Genomic DNA, 21,694 nt, shown 5'->3' with positions numbered 1-21,694 from the left:
TTGCTGGGATTCGTGCGGCAGAAGGCGGTCTCGGAGATATTCTGGTCCGATGCCATGAAGGGCTTTAAAGGTCATAACCAACACTTTGAATTGTGACCGGAAACTGATCGGCAACCAATGCAGACTGCGGAGTGATGGTGTAACATGGGCATACCTAGGTAAGCCCATGACTGCTCTCGCAGCTGCATTCTGCACGATCTGAAGTTTCCGAACACTTTTCAAAGGTAGCCCCATGTAGAGAGCATTACAGTACTTACAATATGAAGTAAGCTGTTAATTGTGTCTAGGAATATGATGATACATCTTGTCATAAAAGACTGATATTGGTTAGTATTTGAGGTTTGCTCAACTTCCAAAAATACATGAAAGACATGCAGTTATTTCTAAGCGGTTTCCTTTATTATTCCTCACCTATAGACAAAAACCTTGCCAAATTAACGCAACTACTACATCATTCAAGATATACTTTTAGACTTCTAGAGAAGCAATATCTTAACACTCTCCTAACCAGACTAAACTTTGCTCTCTCTTCCTCCTCTGGAATGCAGCCCCCTCCTTCCTGGGAATTCAGACTACATCCCACCAACAGTTTCAGGTTTTTTTAATTTTTGCTGGTCTCAAGGGAAAGGGATATAAATAATAAATCCAATTCTACTCAAAACCATGAAAACAATAGGAAGGCTGTTAAAACATAGTATTATATATGAAAATAGGGAAAATGGCTATTTGAAAACTGGATGCTGTTATAATACATAATAATTTAAATATGTATCCTGTTTGGGGGAAGGGCAAATATAAATTTGCTTCTACAGGTCAACATTTAAAATGTCTACATTGATTCTTTTTAATATTTAATCCTTCCTTAGCTTGAAATACCCCGTTGAACACAGGGAAACTCACTTTTAAATAATGTTTGGTATTTGAAGCACTAAACTTTGTCTCAGGAAAGAATACAATATACTGTTTGGTATTCCAAGAATGGAATTACATTTCTTTTCTAGTAAGTTAATGCAGCAATAATTATTTACAGTCTGTAAGATAATTGTTTCACTTCTCTCATTCCTGACATAACCAGCTGTGAAGAAAGTGCAAGGAACCAAATCTTATATACAAAAATAATGGCAAAGGTCGTGGATTGAACCTAGGTCAATGTTTAGCTTTGTAGAACATGGAAAATATCTTTTCGTTAGTGAAAATATTAGTAGCCTTATTTTCTTCAATCCCAAAAGCAGTAGCTTTAGGACATTATCATCTCAGCTGTACTTTGAGATGGAACGCCATAGGGCTTATGTAGCTGTTCTTTTGAAAAAAGTATTTTTCTGAATAATGAATATTGGAATATTTCATATTGCAAATGATATGAAAGCAGAAACCAAGGATTTATGCTCAAGCTGTTCTGGGACAATATTCTACAACTGCACAAACATATGATTTAGTCTCTATGGCTAGGAAACGTTCCAAAATAATACAGTAAGCTTTCAGATTCCATTTCTATCTACATTATCTGGTTATGAATCAGATTTCAAAAAAAATGTTAACACACAGTGTGTGTGTATATGTATGTGTGTGTTGTAAACTGTATAAAATAAATAGGTTTACAGTGATCCCCTGGTTATTGCGTCCCCGACCATTGCGAACAGGGTAATTTGCGATTTTTCAACCCGGAAGTCAAAATACCATCTACGCATGCGTGCCCTTTTTTTTTCTATGGGCACGCATGCGTAGATGGCAACCGGGAGATCAGCTGCTGGGCGGCTTCGCTGGATCTTCCCCCTCTTGCTGGCATCAGCGAGGAGTTTCCCCACCGCCCACGCAAACTCCTCGCTGCCGCTCGCCCGCCCTTCGCCTGCCCACGCCGTTCGCTCCCCCTCTTGCTGGCGGGAGGGCGAGAAGCCCTCCCCAGCACCCGCTCGCCCGCCCTTCGCCGCTCGCCCGCCCTTCGCCCTGGCAGAGAAATTCCAGCCCCCACCTGGTCCCGCCCGATCCTCCTCCCAGAGGCAGCTCGCCCTCCCATGGCCGCTTCCTCCACCCTCCATCGCAAGCCCTTGCCACCGCAGCCAACGCGCGCTGCGATCTTCAAGCCCGGCTCCTTTCAGCCCAGCATCCCGGGCATCCCGCTGCAGCCAACGCGCGCTACGATCTTCCGGGCCAGCCAGGCTCCGTCACGGAAGGCAGCCGCTTGGCCCGGGATGCTGGGCCGAGAGGAGCCGGGCTTGATCCGCTGAGCCTGGCTGGCCCGGAAGATCGTAGCGCGCGTTGGCTGCAGCGGCGGCGACATTGCTGCCGGCTTGGCTTCGCTCGCTCGCCGCTGAGGAGCCGAAGATTGGGGGGCGGCGCAGCGAGCGAGCGAAGCCAAGCCGGCAGCAATGTCGCCGCTGCTGCAGCCAACGCGCGCTACGATCTTCCGGGCCAGCCAGGCTCAGCGGATGAAGCCCGGCTCCTCTCGGCCCAGCATCCCGGGTCAAGCGGCTGCCTTCCGTGACGGAGCCTGGCTGGCCCGGAAGATCGTAGCGCGCGTTGGCTGCAGCGGCGGCGACATTGCTGCCGGCTTGGCTTCGCTCGCTCGCTCGCTGCGCCGCCCCCCAATCTTCGGCTCCTCGCTAGCGCTGCGGAAGTTTAAAACACCATCTGCACATGCGCAGATGGTGTTTTTACTTCCGCAGCGCTACTTCGCGAAAACCCGCTCGTTGCGGGGGATGCTGGAACGGAACCCTCGCAACGAGCGGGGGATCACTGTATATGTTTTTTTTTACCATTGAGAATGTTAGAAATCCTTATATCTGTTCATTTTTGTGGAGAAAGCATCTGGAATTTCTCATGTAAACAATGATAATTTCAACAAATATGCATGCTGATAAGCCTATCCTCAAGATCACACTATTTAAGAGATGGGACCTGGTGGGTATCTTCTCTGTTAGATTTGAAGGAATGTGCAGACCACATCCAGAGAAACAGACTTGAAAGTCACCAGTTTCATACCATGCAGGCCTTCCAGAGTAATTATCAGAATCTGGAACTATACCAAGAAGCATCCTGTGTGCTACTGTATCTCATACAGCTATAGTATTATACAGTATGGGCAAACTTCAAAGCCTTCAAGATTGTGCAAGACTTTTAAGGAGTGTGCAGAATCCTTGAGTTATTAAGGACATGCACAGAGGAAAATGTGGGATTCTAGCAGATATTCAGGAAATATGAGTAATTATTCAGTCATACAAGACAAATACATTAAAGTGTATAAAATAGTGTTTACTTTAGAAATAGCACAGTCAACACAATAATAATATACAAGCTTGTTTTTGTCTTATATATCAGACATACATTACAGCTTACAAATACAGTGGTGCCACTACTTATGAATGCCTGTACGTACAAACTTTTCGAGATATGAACCGGGTCACACAACATAAAACAAGTGTTTTGTGAATTGTGCCCACCAACAGACAAACATCCATACCCCACCACCAATAGGGGGTGTTTCTTGTATAAACCATTTTAACCCATTTAAAAACAAGTGCTTTTAAGTTTGCAGGCTCTGATGATCGCAAGGTAACTGGAGCCAGGCTTTGCCGTGCAGGGTCTCCATCCCCCCATCCCTTCTGCTAGAAAACAGCATGTCCGAGGGGCTCTTCGCAGCCACCCTGGGGGGTGCTTGGAGAGGCAGCGAAAGGGGACGTATGGATGAAGCAAGGCACCCCACTTGCCTTGCTTCCTCCACATGCCCCTTTCGGTGCCCTTCCAAGCACCCCGCTAGCCTTGCTTCCTCTACCCGCCACCTTTTGCTGCCCCTCCCTGCCCTCCGTTCGCCTCGCTTCTAAAGATTTGGATTTTCCTAATGGGTTTGCACACATTATTTGCTTTTACATTGATTCCTTTGGGAAAAATTGTTTCTTCTTATGAACTTTTCTACTTATGAACTTGGTCACGGACGAATTAAGTTAATAAGTAGAGGTACCACTGCTTCTGAATATTCTTCAATAGCAGCTCCCAGTGTTAAATACCAGATCATCAAGAGGTATCAGAGAGATCTAGAAGGATGGATGCACCATATCTATCTTTAAGTCATCCATAAACACAACCAATGTTGATATTATAAACTTGTCTGAATCTTAATTGGATAAGATCCAGATCCGCTTCCTCCATACATTTTGATATACAGTAATCCCTTGCTACTGCGCAGTTCATCTTTTGCGGATTTGCTACTTCACGGGTTTTCAAAGGGGGCTTAATTCCATTAAATCCATTAAACATTTTAAATCCATTTAAAATTCTTCTACAGTACTACTGTACTCTATTAAAGAAACTGGTAGGATATTAGCTCCAGTTGAGAAATGTTATAGAATGACTGTTTAATGCAAAGGGTGGGTTTTAAAAGTCCAAATACTCGTTAAATACATTTTTAAAAACTTTCCTCTACTTCACGGAAATTCGTTTTTCACGGGTGGTCTTGGAACGCATCCCCTGCGAAAAACGAGGGTTCTTTCTATCCTGCTACACCAGGGTCCGTCTTTCATTTTCATAGAATGTCATAGGAAAAACCATTCCCTGCACGATTCGGATTTTTGCAGTCATTCATTCATTCATTCATTCATTCATTCATTCATTCAATTTTTTAATGCCGCCCTTCTCCTTAGACTAAGGGCGGCTTACAACATGTTAGCGGTAGCACTTTTTTTAACAGAGCCAGCATATTGCCCCTACAATCCGGGTCCTCATTTTTCCCACCTCGGAAGGATGGAAGGCCTAGTATGGTATCTGAATTTATTATTTGTGGTATCTGAATATATTTTTCAAGACCAATTTTGCTATTCTACCAGGTACTAATTTTGTGGCATGTTTCTCGACTGCTGATTCCTTTATTGTTGATTGTTTATTGTAAAAGGCAGAAAGTCTCCCACTTCAGTATAGCCCTCCACAATTCTAAAGCTAATTGGCGTACAGTATTTGTTGTTTGTTCCATCTTTTTTAAATATTTAATCTTAGTCCCATTTCACTCTACTCCTTCACTTTCATTCCTGGATTATGTAAACCATTTGCATTTCTAGCTATTTTAAGTAAAACAAATTATCAGGGGGATTAAACCAAGAAAAAGAGGGATGTACTCGTAATCTACATTTTGTTCATTAAACTATTAATGTGGCAAATCCTGACAGGAAAACTACCATGCGTTGTGAATATTAGTGTTTTATTGTCAAAATCAAAACAATATCCACTTGTTACAGTACATAGCAGCTGTAACAGCTTTAGTTTCAGAGGGAGAGAAATCACTTGGGAAGGGAAAGATTTCTTCAGTCTTGTAGATAAAGCACCTCCCTCAGGCTTGGCCTCTCCTTGAACTATAAGCAGCTGGTATTATTTAAGAACTAACATTTCCCTTTGTAACCCGGATTTGTTATTCTTCTCCTTCTCCCTCATCTCTTTTCTATTTTGTGTCATGTTTCTTAAAATAATATCCCCGTTGGTAGGAATTAGTTTTTTTCATTGATTTTTATGTAAGTTTCTCTGAGAGTACTTCTGCCTGAAGTGAAGAGCAGGATAAAAAATGCTATAAATAAGTTGCTCTTTCAGGGAGACAGTTTACTCTTTAAGGTCCTGTGGATATAAAGCATAATGATAAAACATCACCTTTTGATTTGGGTATAGCTGATCTGGCAGGCAATTCTGACGGATCTTTATACTACTCCATAGGTTTCAAGACCGTTTATCCATAAGAATGAGATATTGTTGAGGATATATATAGGTAAGCAGTGATGGCGAACCTTTTTTTCCTTGGGTGCCGAAAGAGTGTGGGCATGCACTATCGCGTATGTGCGAGTGCCCACACCCATAATTCAATGCCTGGGGAGGGCAAAAACAGCCCCTGGAGGCTCTCTGGAGGTCGGAAACGACCTGTTTCCCAACTTCTGATGGCCGCAGTAGGCTCATATTTCGTCTTCCTCAGGCTCTAAAGGCTTCTCTGGAGCCGGGGGAGGGTAGGAACACTCTCCCCCCCCCCCCAAAGCTCTCTGGAAGCCGGAAAACACCCTTCCAGAGCTTCTGTGCAAGCCAAAAATCAGCTGGCTGGCACACACATGCACATTGGAGCTGAGCTAGAGCAACGGCTCGTGTGCCAGCAGATATAACTCTGTGTGCCACCCGTGGCATCCGGCTGCTGCTGCTGCTGCTACTTGCTTCCTCTTCCTTCCCATGCTGAAGAGCTCCCCTCTCGCTCGCTTGCTCGCTTTGTAACCAGTGCCTTTCCTTCACTGTGGTGACTCCTTGGTCTGGCTGAAGCTGAGTTGATTCGGCCAGGGTGAAGCACCCCCTTTTGCCTTTCTGCGCCAAGACGCTCCGGAAGGCAACCTTGCCCCAGGTGTGTGGGAGGCAGCGGAGGGAGTCACCACAGCAAAGTGGTTTATTCCCTCTCCAAGCGCCCAGAGAAAGGAAAATGTTCCGTTCGCTCCAGGCTGCCCAGAGCGAAGGGAGCGTTTCTTCTCGGCTGAATCAACTCGGCTTCAGCCAAACCGAGGAGTCACCACAGTGAAGGAAAGGCGCTGGCTACAAAGCGAGCAAGCGAGCAAGAGGAGAGGGGAGCCCTTCAGCATGGGAAGGAAGAGGAAGCAGGTAGCAGCAGCTGCTGCCTTTCAGTCAAAGAAGCAGGAGGTTCACCCCCTTTGCTCACCTGGGTTTCTCTCTCTGGTGCAGTGTATGGGAGGTAGCCTCGTGCTGGGTGTATGGGAGGCGCGTGACCTCGTCGCCTCAGAGGCCCTCTTTTTTTTTTTTTAAGCCTTAAAGTTTTGGATTATTTTGATTCCCTCACCTCACCTTCCTTCAGCAACGACAGTCTTTCTCCCCTTCTTCCTCTGCCTCCTCCTCCCACCCAAATTCTGAGCTTTTATTTCTTTCCTAATGGGATTGCTAGCAGAGGTTTATTCCCTCCAAGCGCCCAGAGAAAGGAAAATGCTTTGTTCTCTCTGGACTGCCAAAGCCTCCTTAAGCGCCACCGAAAGGCTCCTCTGGCAGCCCAGAAAAGCCCAAGATGGCCGGGATTAAAGGGGGAATGGCAGGAAACTGGGAAATTTTTCCGGACTCGGGTTCTTAAGTAGAAAATGGTTCTTAAGAAGAGACAAAAAAATCTTGAACACCTGGTTCTTATCTAGAAAAGTTCTTAAGTAGAGGCGTTCTTAAGTAGAGGTACCACTCTATAGATATACAGTTTATTGGTGCTTTCAATTCGGTTTTTCACTTCTAATAACCGCCTGGATTAGTCCCTAAAGTTTTTTGGGGGAAGGTTTTTCAGAAATGCCTTACCATTGTCTCCTTCCTAGGATTGAGAAAATGTGAGTAGCCGAATATTAATATCTGACTGGTTCTAGGTGGGACTAGAAATTTCAACCTCACAGTTTTTAGTCTGATGCCTTAACCATATGTCGAAGTGGCTTTATTTTGTAACACAACATACTTTCTTCAATTTTATTACAGCAAGTGAATAATTAGGGGGAACTCATTAAAAAAAATTATTCAAGTAATATAATCTGATACCTCCTTGTGTTTCATGTTCATGTTGACCCTGATTTGATAAGATATTTTTTATATTTAGGTTCAATCATATTATCTCTTGAAAGGAGCCGTGCAGTTTTGAAAATACTGAGAGATAGAAAAAGTTTTGTACATGGAAGGCTGAAATTTAGCTGAAAATTAACACATGAAAACGGTAATAAAAAATAGGATTCTGGAATATGTAGGATGCATTCTGCACAATATTACTTTTTTGCACATTCAAGGGTTAAAGGGCTTCATAAGAGGAAATGATACATATGAAGTTTCATGAAGATACATAAAAATACAGTATGAATTCATTTATTAGAGTGATTGTGGGTGTTTGAAAAGAGAAGGAATCCTGATTGGAAGACAATCGATTGAGGGAAGATATTTCTCATTTGAACCATAGCATTCAGTAATTATTTTTTCTAAGCCTGTAAAATGATATAGAATGTAGTGCTGTATTTCAGATAGATCTTGGTAACATTTAAACATTATTTAAATACCATTTATATATGTTTAACCACTGGTGACACAGTAGTAAATAGAATAGAATAGAATAGAATAGAATTTTTATTTGCCAAGTGTGATTGGACACACAAGGAATTTGTCTTGGTGCATATGCTCTCAAGTGCAGTATGTCAGGCAAACTCTGCCCACAGTCTGAAGTTTGATCCTGTTGGGGCTCAAGGTTGACTTGTCTTCTAAGGTTGGTAAAATAAGGGCCCAGATTGTTGGAGGCAGTATACAAATAATGCTTACATTGTAAACCACCCAGAGAATGCTATAAAGTGCTATTGGGGTGTGTGGGTGTCATATATAAATCTAAATGCTATTGGTAAATAAAGCTAATGTAATATAATTGTGGAGTCCTTGGTTATTTCTAAATGTGGTTGTTTTCTTGTAGATGTTTCACTGTAACATCAGTGCTAGAAGGGAGTGGGTTTTCCTCTCATTTTATATACTAGTGACTTGCTCTTTCAGCATTGGTGGGAGTGGTTTCAATGGTTCTTTGATTAGGCTATTGCTTACTGTTAGCTTGTTTGTCTGAGTTGGTAGTTCCTTGATGGGGATATTGTTTAGTTCTTGGTTGTTGGTCTAGTGTTACTTGTATTGTTAATCTTTGTTCAACTGGATGTTGATTGCTGTTGACGAAATGTTTATGTTTTTCTGTTTCCTTTTTGGCTTTTGACTGCTCCTTTTGAATGATATGTATATCTCTCTAGTCCTTGGAGAGGGGCCGCATATAAATCCAGTTAATAAATATGCCTGCTGATGACTGATTTATCTGAATGCCAGGCTTCTAGGAATTTTCTAATGTTTTGGGACTTTACTTGGTCTAGGGCAGGGGTTGGCAAACCGTGGCTTGTGAGCTATGTGCAGCTCTTTGGCCCCTTGAGTGTGGCTCTTCCTTTTTTTTAGAGAGGGAGAGAGAGAGAGAGAGAGAATTACAAGGTCTGCCCACAGCCAGCCCCGCTCTCTGTCGGTAGCAGCATAATAAATCAAGACGTTTTGGTACCAAAATAATTCTAGCATGAAAGGGGAAAGGAAACCTTAGCTGATCTTTGGGTTTCTGATGCATGCCTTCCCAACCTACATTCCTTAGCTGGCAGAACTGAAGGCATAGCCAGGCTGCCAGGCTGGATGTTGGTCTATGGTTGGTGAGACCTAAATTTAAGTCCGTTAGAAATTCAAAATTCTAGGAACAGTGGAAGGAAAGAGAAGGATGACCAGCAGCAAGGTGGATGGGCTTGACAATGAGTATACTATTAGAAAATCTTTAAAGGGCCAGACTGCAGACAAAGGCCTATATGTGATTACTAAGAATTAACATCTATCTGATGGCAAATAGTCAGCCATGGAAGCACATTAGATGTGAGAGATGGTGGGAAAGAGGGATGAAGAGAACCAGTTCAGTAACTGTTTAAGGAGGCAGCATAATTGAGATGTAGGCTATCAGGAGGAAACATTTCAATGAGACTCAGCTTTAATTCACTTGCTCACTCCCTTTAAATAATATTAAATATGCCTTCCTGAATTCCGTGTGATTCTTGTTTCTTGAATTTATCGAATATAAATTGCACAAAGTGGGTTTTGAAATTACTTATTTTAACCAATCTCATTCTGAATTGTAGAGAAAAAAAATTAGGAAAGGAATGCTGTGTACATTGCCTTGATCCCATGGGAAAAAGTTATAATTCTAGCATACATAAAAACAAATAACTATAATTGTTCAACTAGCTATTTGCTACAGGCTATATACTGTGTGTGTGTGTGTGTGTGTGAGAGAGAGAGAGAGACAGGCAGACAGACAGACACACACACACAGACAGGCAGGCAGGCAGGCAGGCAGGTTGGCTGGCAGGCTTTGGCATAGTTACAGGTTAGATAGAAAAATTTTTGTGTATTTTAATCTTGTGTGTATAAATTTTTTTTAAAATGAAAACATGAACTTATTTTTAATCAAAGTGGTGTGTTGTGAAAATTTAGTACAGCAATATTGAGTGTTCCAGTGCAGATCTCTGACCTTAAGACAATCATTAGATGTTGAAATGTTTGAAAGAGCTTTCTGTAAAATAAATACTCATCATTCAGGATATTAAATAACAATTTAATTGCAATAAAAAACTTTTAGAAAGGTGCAATACCTAGTGAAAATAGAGTAATACTAATATAAACTTGTTGATATTTTAAATTATTGTAAATTCTCCTATTTACTTTGGATGCAGTGATACCTTTTTAGTGGAACACTGATAGAGATGATGTTCTTTTCTAAAACTGAAGTGGATGGCTTTATTATATTTTTAACAGACTAAAATTAAGATATATGGAAGCATTTGGCTTAAAAGGGTATACATTTGTCAATAAACGTAAAGCTTTCATTATAACTTGAGAATAGATAGTTATAGGTCTTGCTAGCTTACTAGATTAAAAATCAGCAATTTGCTTCTATTCCTTTGAAAAGTATATTATTGAAGTTGTAAGTTTTTGATACTAGAGGTAAGACTATACGGTATTGAGGTATAGACCTAAGTTGGAAGTAGCTAATGTTGAATTGTTTCTCATATTTTATATTTTTTTTCTTTTTCTTCACATTAAAAATTACATTTCGAATTTAGGAATGTGTTCCACAATTTTTGAGTGTCATTATTTTGTGGGGCCTCAAATTGTAGACTTGTGTACAGTGCATAGTGGGCCACTAGATGAATCACAATGAAAAAGTTATTTTTAAGCTAAACAGCCTGTAATTTCCTGGTTTGCTTTTTAAAATTTGACATATTAATCACTTTCTAGTTCTCAAAAACATATTTTGAACAAATGATTAGATGAGCCATTTTGTGTTTGAATGCTTTTAGAACCATTGTGTTTCCTTGAAAATAATAGATGTCCCCATAATAAGGTAAACCAGCCTTTTCAATGCGTGTGCTGAAATAAGCCTTCCCCAAAATTCAAGAAGTTTGATTGAACTTGCGAGAAGTTTTCTTTTACAATGGGCTTCTCTGGACACAACGCCTAGGAATGTGATGGAGCTGCAAGTGTTACGTAGGATGTGCGTGTCGTGGCCCAACACATCCTACCTACCAGAAATCCTCGGAGACGGGTGGCATATATATCCAATTAATAAATAATTAATAAATAAATGAGTCTCTGTGAGACTCGTCACACCACTGCCACTGCCTTGTGGAGCAGGGCTCTGCATGCACAAATGGCAGCAGGACCCCAGCTGTGCGGTATGATGAAGCTCGCAGCAGTCCTGCAGTTCTTGCATGCAACGGCACAAGCTTTGCAGAGTCCTGCTCCATGAGGTAGTGGCACTGCTCGGCTGGTGCGAAGAACAGGGAGAGGAGGTGGCGGCAATGGGACATCCAGTCCCACACTCTCTGCCTACTGCACTCCCAAAATAATAAGCCTTCCCCCCGATAATAAAGCCAAGGCCATATTTGGGGGTTCAAAAGAATATAAGACCCTGTCTTAATTTCGGGGAAATGCGGTATGAATAGATTCCATCTGGACCTACTTTGTTTTTGATTTGTCAATAAATACTGGAATGTATAAACATTTACCTTAAGCCCTTGGAGTTCTTTGATGAAAAAACAATTATTATTTCTGTGATGAGATCTCTATATCTTCTGCAAAGGAAAAAAAATCTAGATAATGTGCTTAACTTTTCTATATCTTGGGGGACTTTTTTTGTTCAACTGCCTACATCCTACTGTTGATATATTTGAAGATTTATACATTACTGAATTTCATATTATTATGAAGTTGATATGAATTTCCTTCTTTCCAGTTTGCATTTTTTCCCCTTTTCTGAAACTTTGTGTACTGCATTTAAGAAATGCAAATTTTTTTTTACTACAAAAAGATATTTCTGGAGAAAGACTACATAATGCAAATTTTTGTTTACATTTGGGGGTGGGAAATAGTATGATTGTTACATAAAATATTTTGTAGTTGTGTAATGAATTAAACATGTTTTATAGGTGCAATGGAAGAGCTTCATAGCCTGGACCCAAGAAGGCAAGAACTGTTAGAGGCTAGATTTACTGGAGTTGTGAGTGGCAGTACTGGAAGTACGGGAAGCTGTAGCGTTGGAGCAAAGGTAAAAAGGAATGTGGACTACTCTATTCAAAATAAAGTCAGAGGGTTACTACCTTGTTATGCAATTAATATAGATTGTGTGCAGTTGTGTGTGTGATTGCAACTAACCCTGAACCATGATGGCACAGTGGTTAGAATGCAGCATTGCAAACTAATTCTGCCCACAGCCAGGAGTTCGATCCTGATGGGGCTCAAGGTTGACTCAGCCTTCCATCCTTCCAAAGTCAGTAAAATAAGGATCTAAGTTGTTGGGGGAAATATGCTGACACTCTAAACCACTTGGAGAGTCTGTAAAGCGCTATGAAGCAGAATATAAATCTAAGTACTATTGCTATTATCAGGTTGTATCATACAGGTGGATTTAGAAGCACTTTTTGTGTGTGTAAATCAAAATGATGCAATGAACAACAACCCTCACTTTAATGGAGGAGGGTAAGAAAATTGTGACCTTAGTATTTCTATTAATTTTTCAGCCACTTTTAATACAATCAACCATGGCATCCTGGATCATCTGCATAATGTTGATGCAGGAAGCACTTTCAGACATTCATTTCCTCTAGAAGAGCAAGTGTGATAAGCAGATAATGAAATCATTTGAGCATCATAGCACAAATACCATGCTTTTATACTTGAGTCAGATAATGGGATACTATACGAAGGTTTCTATTGAGATGTTATTGGGTGTTTCCTCATTTTTGCACCATTTTGGTATGTTGCAGACTTCACTGCTGACCAAACCAATGGTGGTTGCTGAGAGAGCATTCTCTCTCCTGTTGCCCAACTTATTGGATAAAATTCCAGTGAGACTAAGCTTGTTTTTATTACGGAGTGGTTTTCACAAGAAACTTAAAATGTTTTTATTTATTTAGTTCTTAAATGATTGCATTCACTCACATAATTGTTTATTTATTTTTAATTGCTGTTTTTAAACTGTTATTTTTTATTTAGTAAATGATATTTCATTATACATATTATCATTATTGTATACAAGTTTTCTTCTACAATGAAAAATATAGTAAAATATAAATGTAACTAAATTTTACATATAGAATCTTATGTCTCACATAATCCTCTGTGAACTGTTGCAATTGTTATTGCTTGTTCCATAACTCTACATATGCGATTACCAGAGTATGTGTGTATAATCATTCATTTTTCAAACTGTGAAATCTCCTAGTAATGCATTATTTGATTTATAATTAGCAATTTTACACATTTGATGCTTTTGTTCCTTTTATTTTTTAGGCTTCAACTAATAATGAGAGTTCCAACCACAGTTTTGGTAGCTTGGGATCTCTAAGTGACAAAGAATCTGAGGTATGAAGTAGTTAAAAATATTTAAGTGAGAATTTCTAACCTGTCATTTATATTACTGAGTTCAGCAAAGGATAGACACATTTAGGAGGGCTTCCTAGCTAATTATCATTAGAATATTTGCATTAAAGATACAGAGAAAATGATGCACATCCTGTCAGAATTGATAGTACTTACAGGAAGATTATTTCAAAATGATGTATTGTTTCATTATGAATTAACTTGATTATTTTTAAGCAAATAATTTTTTTTGATAAAATTAGGAGCAGTTCAAAAATTTTTAATAGTTATGTTAAAAAAATACACATACACAGCATGTGGAAAAGAATAAGGTGAATAAGCCATATATCTTAAGCTTGTTTTAACCCATTAGGTAAATAAAAGGATATGTTACTTAAAAAATTGCTGATTTATTCAGGGTATTATTATAGATCCAATCTGATCAAATATCTGAAAATTTTATTTTAAATTGATAATTGATTTTTATCCTTAAGAATAAGAATTGTAAATAAGAGATGTCTGTCTTTTTGTATATCTGCATTTCCGTTGTGATAATTTGACACTTCTTTCAATCTATTAACTATAGGGGACTTTATTTTCACATTTCTAAAATTGAAAACAGTTGTTTGTGAGGTTGTGGGAAAAATAACCAACCACCCTCTCTCCTCTATCCCAGTTGAGCTGACAGAAAAAAATATATGAGTTGAAGCATTGAGATTCAAACCACAGTAGTAATTTGAAAATGGCAAGAACATTAATTTTCTGATGACTTATGATTATGTTCAAACTGTCTGAAAATTAAATGTAGATAAAGACTGCATTTGAAGTATGAAACCAGCACTTGGGGATTTTTTAAAGATTATTTTTATCCTGCCTGTTAGACCTATCCCAGCTTGGGGATTTAGAAAAGAAAGGACCCTCGACTCTATTCGTAGCAAACAGTATATTTTTTACTAAAGTCAAGTAGTTACAGTTTCTGTAAAGCCAGATCTGAGGATTCTCATATAAAGTTGATAGTTTTCCCCTTCTCTTAAACCCTACCCCCCCTTCTGGTGCTAATATCCAATGATGTTCAAACTGCTGGTTTTGGATAGCATTTTAAAAGTTTGGTGCCTCTTTGGTTTGCATTCTGATCACATTCCGTTCCCATGCTTCTGCCTTTTGATCGTTCAACTATTGTCTTTGCTTGGCACTTTTGGTTTATCCCCCCCCCCCTCATAATTTATAGCAGTCTGCCATCAAAACAAAGCTGGCTGAAGTGTTGTGATAATAGATCTAACACTGCATTTAATACTTTTATAAGTAATTCAAAGAGGCAAACATACCTGCAACAGTTTCTTCTCCTATTTTCACCCTGTGAGATAAATTGGGATGAGAGAGAGTGGCTCAACAAAAGTCACCTACCAGGTTTTTATGCCTAAAGTGGGACTACAACTCAGTGTTTTCTGGCAGTTCTGTCATGAATAATGGTTGACTTCTGAAATGTGGAGACAATTCCCCATCCCCATTTCTCCAGGATAGGAGTTGAACCCAGGTCAGGTATATCAGACCAGGAAAACTATACCAGAAGACTAGAACTACTTCTAATGTGATTGGCTGTTATAAGGTGCAAGTGTGATTGCGGTATACATACCATCTTTGTTCTACTCCAGTGAATTAGGGAGGTGCTTGCCTGAATTGCTTTTGAATGTTATTTCTTTACTCAGGACTTAAAAATAGTTTAATCATCTTCCCTCCATAATTGTTCTTGTTCAAGATCATCTTACTTAATTCTCTACAATTGTCTGCCAGCATGAGAGTGCTATATTGCCTTGATGGTCTTAATTGTGTGGGATTCTTGCTTTATATTTCCGTGTTGCTGCTGTTAGCCACTATATTGAATTACAGGCAATCATATAAACCTTTTAAATAAATAAAATCTGACACAGCTTTACATACCACCTCTCCTTGACTGCCAATCCAGGTGATTCCATGATGAACTGTGAATTTAGTGAACCCTGGACTGGAAACCTGGCCCCTGTTCTGTCAAGCAGTGAAAGTTGAGGGAATTATTGGATTTGGGACATGATTAATGACTCCTTAAGAGAGGAATATTATAGCCTGGAAAGATGCTGTGGTGTGCTCCTTCAGGAAGAGACCATCTAAATAGCTGACTGGTCTGGGCAATACAGTATATGCAATATTTTGAATGCCTTTTTAGGGAAGTTTTGCAAAAGGTGGTTGGAACACAGGTATAGGATGAGATATCAGACCTGAATGTGGGATGGAAAGCACATTGCTCCCTTTTGTTGATGTTCTCTGTCAAGACCTAAATGAAGGAGGTACAAATATTTTGGTATTAGATTTCTCATTGGCATTCAGTATTATGAATCATAGTATTCTTGTGGGTCAACTGTAAGGGCTGAGATTGGCATAATTTTATAGTGATTATACTCTTACCTGAGTGGACAGTTCAGATGGTGGTAATGATAGATGAATGAACAAGACCTTGGCTGCTCCTTATGTGCTGCTATAGAGTTTCATATCCCCACACCCCTGTGTTTTTTAAAAGCTATGTTAAAATGCTGATATAGCTCATCCATCAGTTTAGGGTGAGATATTATTAGTTTGCTGATGGTACCCCATATTATCAGGAGATACAGTAGATGTCTTGATTTATTTCTTAGAACAGGGGTGTCAAACACAAGGCCTTTAGGCCGGATCAGATCCAGCCCACAAAGCCATCCCAGACAATGAAACCGGCCAGGTCTACTCAATGTGAAGAGAAAACATCGTCCCAGCATGGCTTTGGCCCGGTCTAACCAGTGCGAATAGGAAACATACAAGCAGTTTGAGGAGTGGTGTCAAAATGGTTACGCCCACCCAGTCGGTCATGCTCCATGAGTGGCGTCAAGCTGACCATGCCCACCCAGTTAGCCACACTCACCCACCTCCCCAAGGTCAACCACAACCTTGATGCGATCCTCAATAAAATTGAGGTGCCAAGTAAAACATCCCACTCAATAACAACTCCGAGGCAGGCAAATTCCTCAAAGAATATTTTATTGGGACATGTCAAATTGGCACATTCCTGGTGGAAAACCGACTCAAAGTTCCCACCAGTTTTACACGTAAATTTACTTGTGTCTGGTTCTAAAAGAGTTGTATCTTACTTCTCAAACGGACAAGTGCATAACTTGAGCACCATGGAATGGTTGGAACGCTTTGCTTATTTCCAAGCTAGTCTGCCTATTATGTCCACTTTTAAAGCTGGGATTCTCAGGGACAGTTATTCATGCCTTCATTATGTTGTGGTTTAATATCTATGGTGAAGTCTATATGTATGCTGGTAATATCTCTATTGTGGTGCTGCATACTTTGCCATATGGAATGTTTCCACTTTTTCTTTCCTTGGTCAAAGTTAAGGTATAATTTCATTAACAAACAAAGCACTTTAAATGAACTCTGTTGAATGAGGTTTTTTTATAACAGTACATGAATATTGTTTAGAAGTCAATATTTAAGGATATTTTCTGTATTTCTATACAAGCATTTTAATTTTTTTGTTTAAATTATCTGAGATAAACAACAATGTAATCTTCATAGCTATGTAATTATACAGTTTTGTGTTACAAAAGTAATATGTGAGTTATGGAAATAAATTATACCCTTTTGCTTCTTTTTGGTACAGATACACAGTATGTAGATTAATTGCTAACTCTTCTTATTCGTTGAAAAAGCATGTTTAATTTTTTTTTCCTTGCCAGACTCCTGAGAAAAAACAATTGGAGTCTTCGAGGGGTAGAAAAAGGAAAGCAGAAAACCAGAGTGAAAGTAGTCAAGGTAAAATATATTACTATGGAATCAGTTTGATAGTATGAATGGAAGTTGTCAGCTGATGAAAATATCATATTCAGTAAAGGTTCAGTTTTTGAAGTATTAGAGATTGTTATGAATCTCTTTCTGTTTCATGGTTCCTTTAATTATTCACATTTCATAGTTGGGACTGCCAAAAACAAAAAACCCCACCCGTAATTAACATTATAACAAAAATGATATCTATCAGAGTTGTTACTAAGTTATTGACCCTAACAGTATTTTGAAATATATAGTTGTTTGAATGGCTATTTACTTTTATGGTTGCCAGGTAAATTATTAATATCGTGCTCATATTTTTCCTTCAAATATTTTAAAATATTTTGTGAGACAAAATAAAACGTTAAGAAAAAAGCTCATCATGCTGGTATTTATTAAATATTGTTCTTACTTTATAGCCTTTTGGGCCTTTTAAGTGAACTCCTTTAGAAGTATCATAAGAACATGTTTTCAATTTAAGGGCTTTGATTAGACATTTTTAATTTTATAATTGGTAAATAATATTTTAAAAATATAATGCTTTAATCTTGTAAGAACCATAACAATGAATAACTAATCAATTTTTTATGCTGCTAATCTCTTCAGATGATGAAATGTTGATATTTCCTTTGCTTCCTAAATTGATTCTGCTAAATATATTTAGAATCATAGAAAATCATAGAATCAGCTTGAAAAAATAATATGAATAAAAGCTAAATACAATTATTATAATGAGAACATATTAAAAACAGTAAACTATTCCATATAAATATTCATGCCATTATAAATCTGATCATCACGAACTGCAGATTTGTTTTCTGCAGCAAACTAATAGTGTCTGTCTTACAAACATCAGCTTACTATACTTAAATCAGTAGTAAAAATAAATCTGGGAAAACTAGATTGTTTCTCATACTTCCCTTTCTCAAATTAGATAGGTTTAGGAAAATTTTATTTAAATACTTGCCAAATTAAAATAATATGTAGTAAGGAATCTTTTAGAAAATATAAGCCACATTGTTTATGGTTTTTATATATTTCCTCACTATTTTTTCTTAAATCTTGATTTGTTTTAGGGAAAAACATTGGGGGACGTGGGCACAAAATTAGTGACTATTTTGAGGTAAGTTCAATTTTAATATAAATCATTTTGTTGACATGATCTTTTATTTTGATTCTGATTTAAAAGTATTTATACATTAAAGTGTACTTCACTTGATAGGATATTTCCTGGCATCTATTTTTAAAAAGTAGTTTAAAAATGGAACTTATAATATGGTTTCATAGCATACATAAATATTCATGTGCAGTAAGTGCCTAGAATACAAAATTATATTTATTATTTTAAGTACGATCAATCCAAACTGTTGCCTGCTGTTTCAAAATTATTGCCTACTGGCACTGAATTCTTTTATGACTAACATTTATTGTGCCATATCAGAGAGAATAGTAAAGTAGTCCTTGACTTACAACTATAGTTGAAGCCAATTTCCATTGTTAAGTAATACAGTTGTTGTTTTGCTCCACTTTACTACCTTGCCACAGTTATTAAGTGAATCACTACAGTGGGGAGGGAAGAAGAGATGGCTTTGTGCGTGCACACCACTTTCACAAATGCACCTTTGCGCACACTTTCCCACCCAGCACCTCTGTGGCCCAGTTCCAAATAAGCTGATACCAGGCTACGAACAGGCACCCCTGTTCTAGAACATTCTCCTCCACCAACATACAGCTGATCCCAATTATTTTGGCCATTAGAAGTCCTTTTAAGCCCAGCCTTTTACAGTATATTGGAATCAAAATGGTTGGATTTCCCATCATAAGACAATAATTGTCTTTGAGGACTATTTATTGTTTTATGTTGCTTATCTTTTTGTTTATTGAAGCTACTTAGAGTTACAGTCTTTTAATTTAAATAGCAATGTATATGTCCTCCACCCCCATTCTTTTCCTGTATATCTGCTTGGTATATTTTAATGACTTTTCCATAATTAAGCATGTCATTGATTGCACTCCATTATTGTTTATAGTAGCAGTGGAGCCCTTAGTGCAAATAATGGTTTTGGGCTCTTTCAATTAGCTTATCTTCATTCACAGTCCAAAATTTGTGAAATTATTTTTTGGTTTTCAAATAGGCAAGCTAAAAACACAAGACTTTCTTACAACAAATGCTAAAACAGATGAAAGTGGATTGGGTGTTCGGAACTTCAAATTATATTATTAAACTGCATAGTTGAGAGGTATTTTAGGAATTGTAGCCAGTTTTGAACCTGCCTTGGAGTTGGTTTTAGTCTGAAAAGCAAATATCAAAAGGAGGATTAAAAGTTTAGCATTTTATGCTGATTGTATTAAAAAGACTATCAATTCTACTTCCACTCTATTTTTAAGTCAACTATGGAAGCTTGAAAAAGATAACAAGTTTGCTTATCTGTCTTCTTTTCATCATGTATATTAATTATAGACAATCTTTTCTGCATACAAATATTTGGAAAATGGGATAGTACAAAAGATAATAGGATTGGAATGAGAGATTTGTATTTTAAGACTCCCTTTGTCCCTTGGAACGCATTTCATATCAATGCTGTTGCATTGAATCAGTATAATAATAAACCAGTAGTAAAATTTTATGGTATTATCAGATCAGTTTGTTTGCTGATACATGTCACAGGCCCTACCGAGAGCAAGAAACATATGAAAAGCAATGTAGAGACTTTTGTAGTTTTAATTTTGCTATTCTTGTTCAGTAATCCCAATGTACAAACATTAATCAAAGATCCTATCAATCTTAATGACCCTATATAATGAGTGTTTTTTTTCTTGGATGTTATTTCAGATGTTATGCTAGAATAACAGTTTAAGAGCTTGTGTTCCTGGGGATTATTGATGCCTTCCCTTTCGCTAGATGTTCTCAGTTTTCTCTCCCAAAAGTTAGAATTTTCTTATATTTCTTTATTTAGGTCCTTATAGCAATTTGGGAAACAAATTGTATTTTTTTTCTCACCTGAAAAGTTATGGCTCCTGGTAATAAAAATATGGCTCCTCTTTTATTTAATTATGGCATGTCATTTTCCGTACAGGTAGAATTCACCCCAACCCTAACCAAATCTTTTACCCAAGGCTTTGAATGATTAGAGCTGAGGAAAAAGAATCTGAAGTTGTATTAGTCATCCAACCTATGGATGTTTGGTGGAGAAGCTGGCTAAATTAACACAACTGTTAATTCCCAACTTTACCAAGACTTAACCACTTTTGTTTTATAAATGATGTAAAATAACAACAAAAACTATATTATAAGATTAATATACAAATGGTTTGACAAAAAGTATCAACATAGTTAAATGTTCCTGTTAACTTCCTGTGCCCACATTAAGGGGTGAGTTATCATCAGTATGCTGATGACCCTCAGCTTTACATCTCTACCCTGTGTCAATTCAGTGAAGCAGTGGAAGTAATGTGCCGGTGTCTGGAGGCTGTGAGAGTTTGGATGGGCATTGATAGGCTCAAACTCAACCCCAACAAGACAGAGTGGCTGTGGGTTTTGCCTGTCAAGGACAATCCCACCTGTCCATCCATTACTCGTGGGGGGGGGGAGTTTCTGCCCCCCTCAGAGAGGGTCCACAACCTGGGCAGCGTCCTCGACCCACAGCTGAGCTTAGAAGACCATCTCTCGGCTGTGACAAGGGGGGCGTTCGCACAGGTGTGCTTGTTGCGCCAGTTGCGGCTCTATTTGGACAGGGAGTCACTTCTCACAGTCACTCACACCCTTATCACCTTAAGGTTCAATTACTGCAATGCTCTCTACATGGAGCTACCTTTGAAGAGTGTTGGGAGACTGCAAATAGTGCAAAATGCAGTCGTGTGAGCTATTGCGCATCTTCCAAGATCTTCCCACATCTCACAATCACTCTGCGAGCTGCGTTGGTTGCCGATTGGTCTCCCGACGCAATTCAAAGTGTTATGACCTATAAAGCCGTACATGGCTTAGGACCAGACTACCTATGGGACCGTCTTCTGCCTCATGTATCCCAGCGATCAGTCAGGTCCCACAGAATCGGCCTTCTCCAGGTCCCATTAGCCATGCAATGTCATCTGGCGGGGCCTAGGGGAAGAGCCTTTTCTGTGGTGGCCCCAACCCTTTGGAACAAACTCCCCCCGGAGATATGTACTGCCCCCTCCTACCTGGCCTTTTGCAAAGCCTTGAAGACCCATCTCTGCCAGCAGACATGGGGGCCGTGAGTGTTGAGTGTTAACTCGAGCAAATGCTATGAGTGGCTAGATCTAGCTAGATGAATGTGGATGATTGTGTTTTAGGATAAATAGAGGTTTAGAATTTTTTCATTTTTTAAAAAATATTAGATTTCTTATACACTTTATATCGTATTTATTATGTTGTACGCTGCCCTGAGTCGGTTAAGAAGCTCAA

The 21,694-nt window shown here is 38.9% G+C and overlaps 1 protein-coding gene across 1 annotated transcript in view; it reads left to right on the top strand.

Moving 5' to 3' along the window:
- The window catches only part of TLK1 (tousled like kinase 1), a 112,327-nt gene that overhangs the window by 46,506 nt on the left and 44,127 nt on the right, over positions 1–21,694 (top strand). Inside the window, exons 2-5 of the mRNA XM_070731752.1 lie at positions 12,006–12,124; positions 13,369–13,440; positions 17,184–17,259; positions 18,348–18,394. Of these exons, the coding sequence (XP_070587853.1) occupies positions 12,006–12,124; positions 13,369–13,440; positions 17,184–17,259; positions 18,348–18,394 (314 nt within the window). The remainder of the gene's footprint in view (positions 1–12,005; positions 12,125–13,368; positions 13,441–17,183; positions 17,260–18,347; positions 18,395–21,694) is intronic.

The sequence above is a fragment of the Erythrolamprus reginae genome, chromosome 1, assembly GCF_031021105.1.
Source record: "Erythrolamprus reginae isolate rEryReg1 chromosome 1, rEryReg1.hap1, whole genome shotgun sequence".
Taxonomy (NCBI): domain Eukaryota; kingdom Metazoa; phylum Chordata; class Lepidosauria; order Squamata; family Dipsadidae; genus Erythrolamprus; species Erythrolamprus reginae.
The sequence above is the reverse complement of the archived record's forward strand: the minus strand, read 5'-3'. Positions and strand labels throughout refer to the sequence as shown.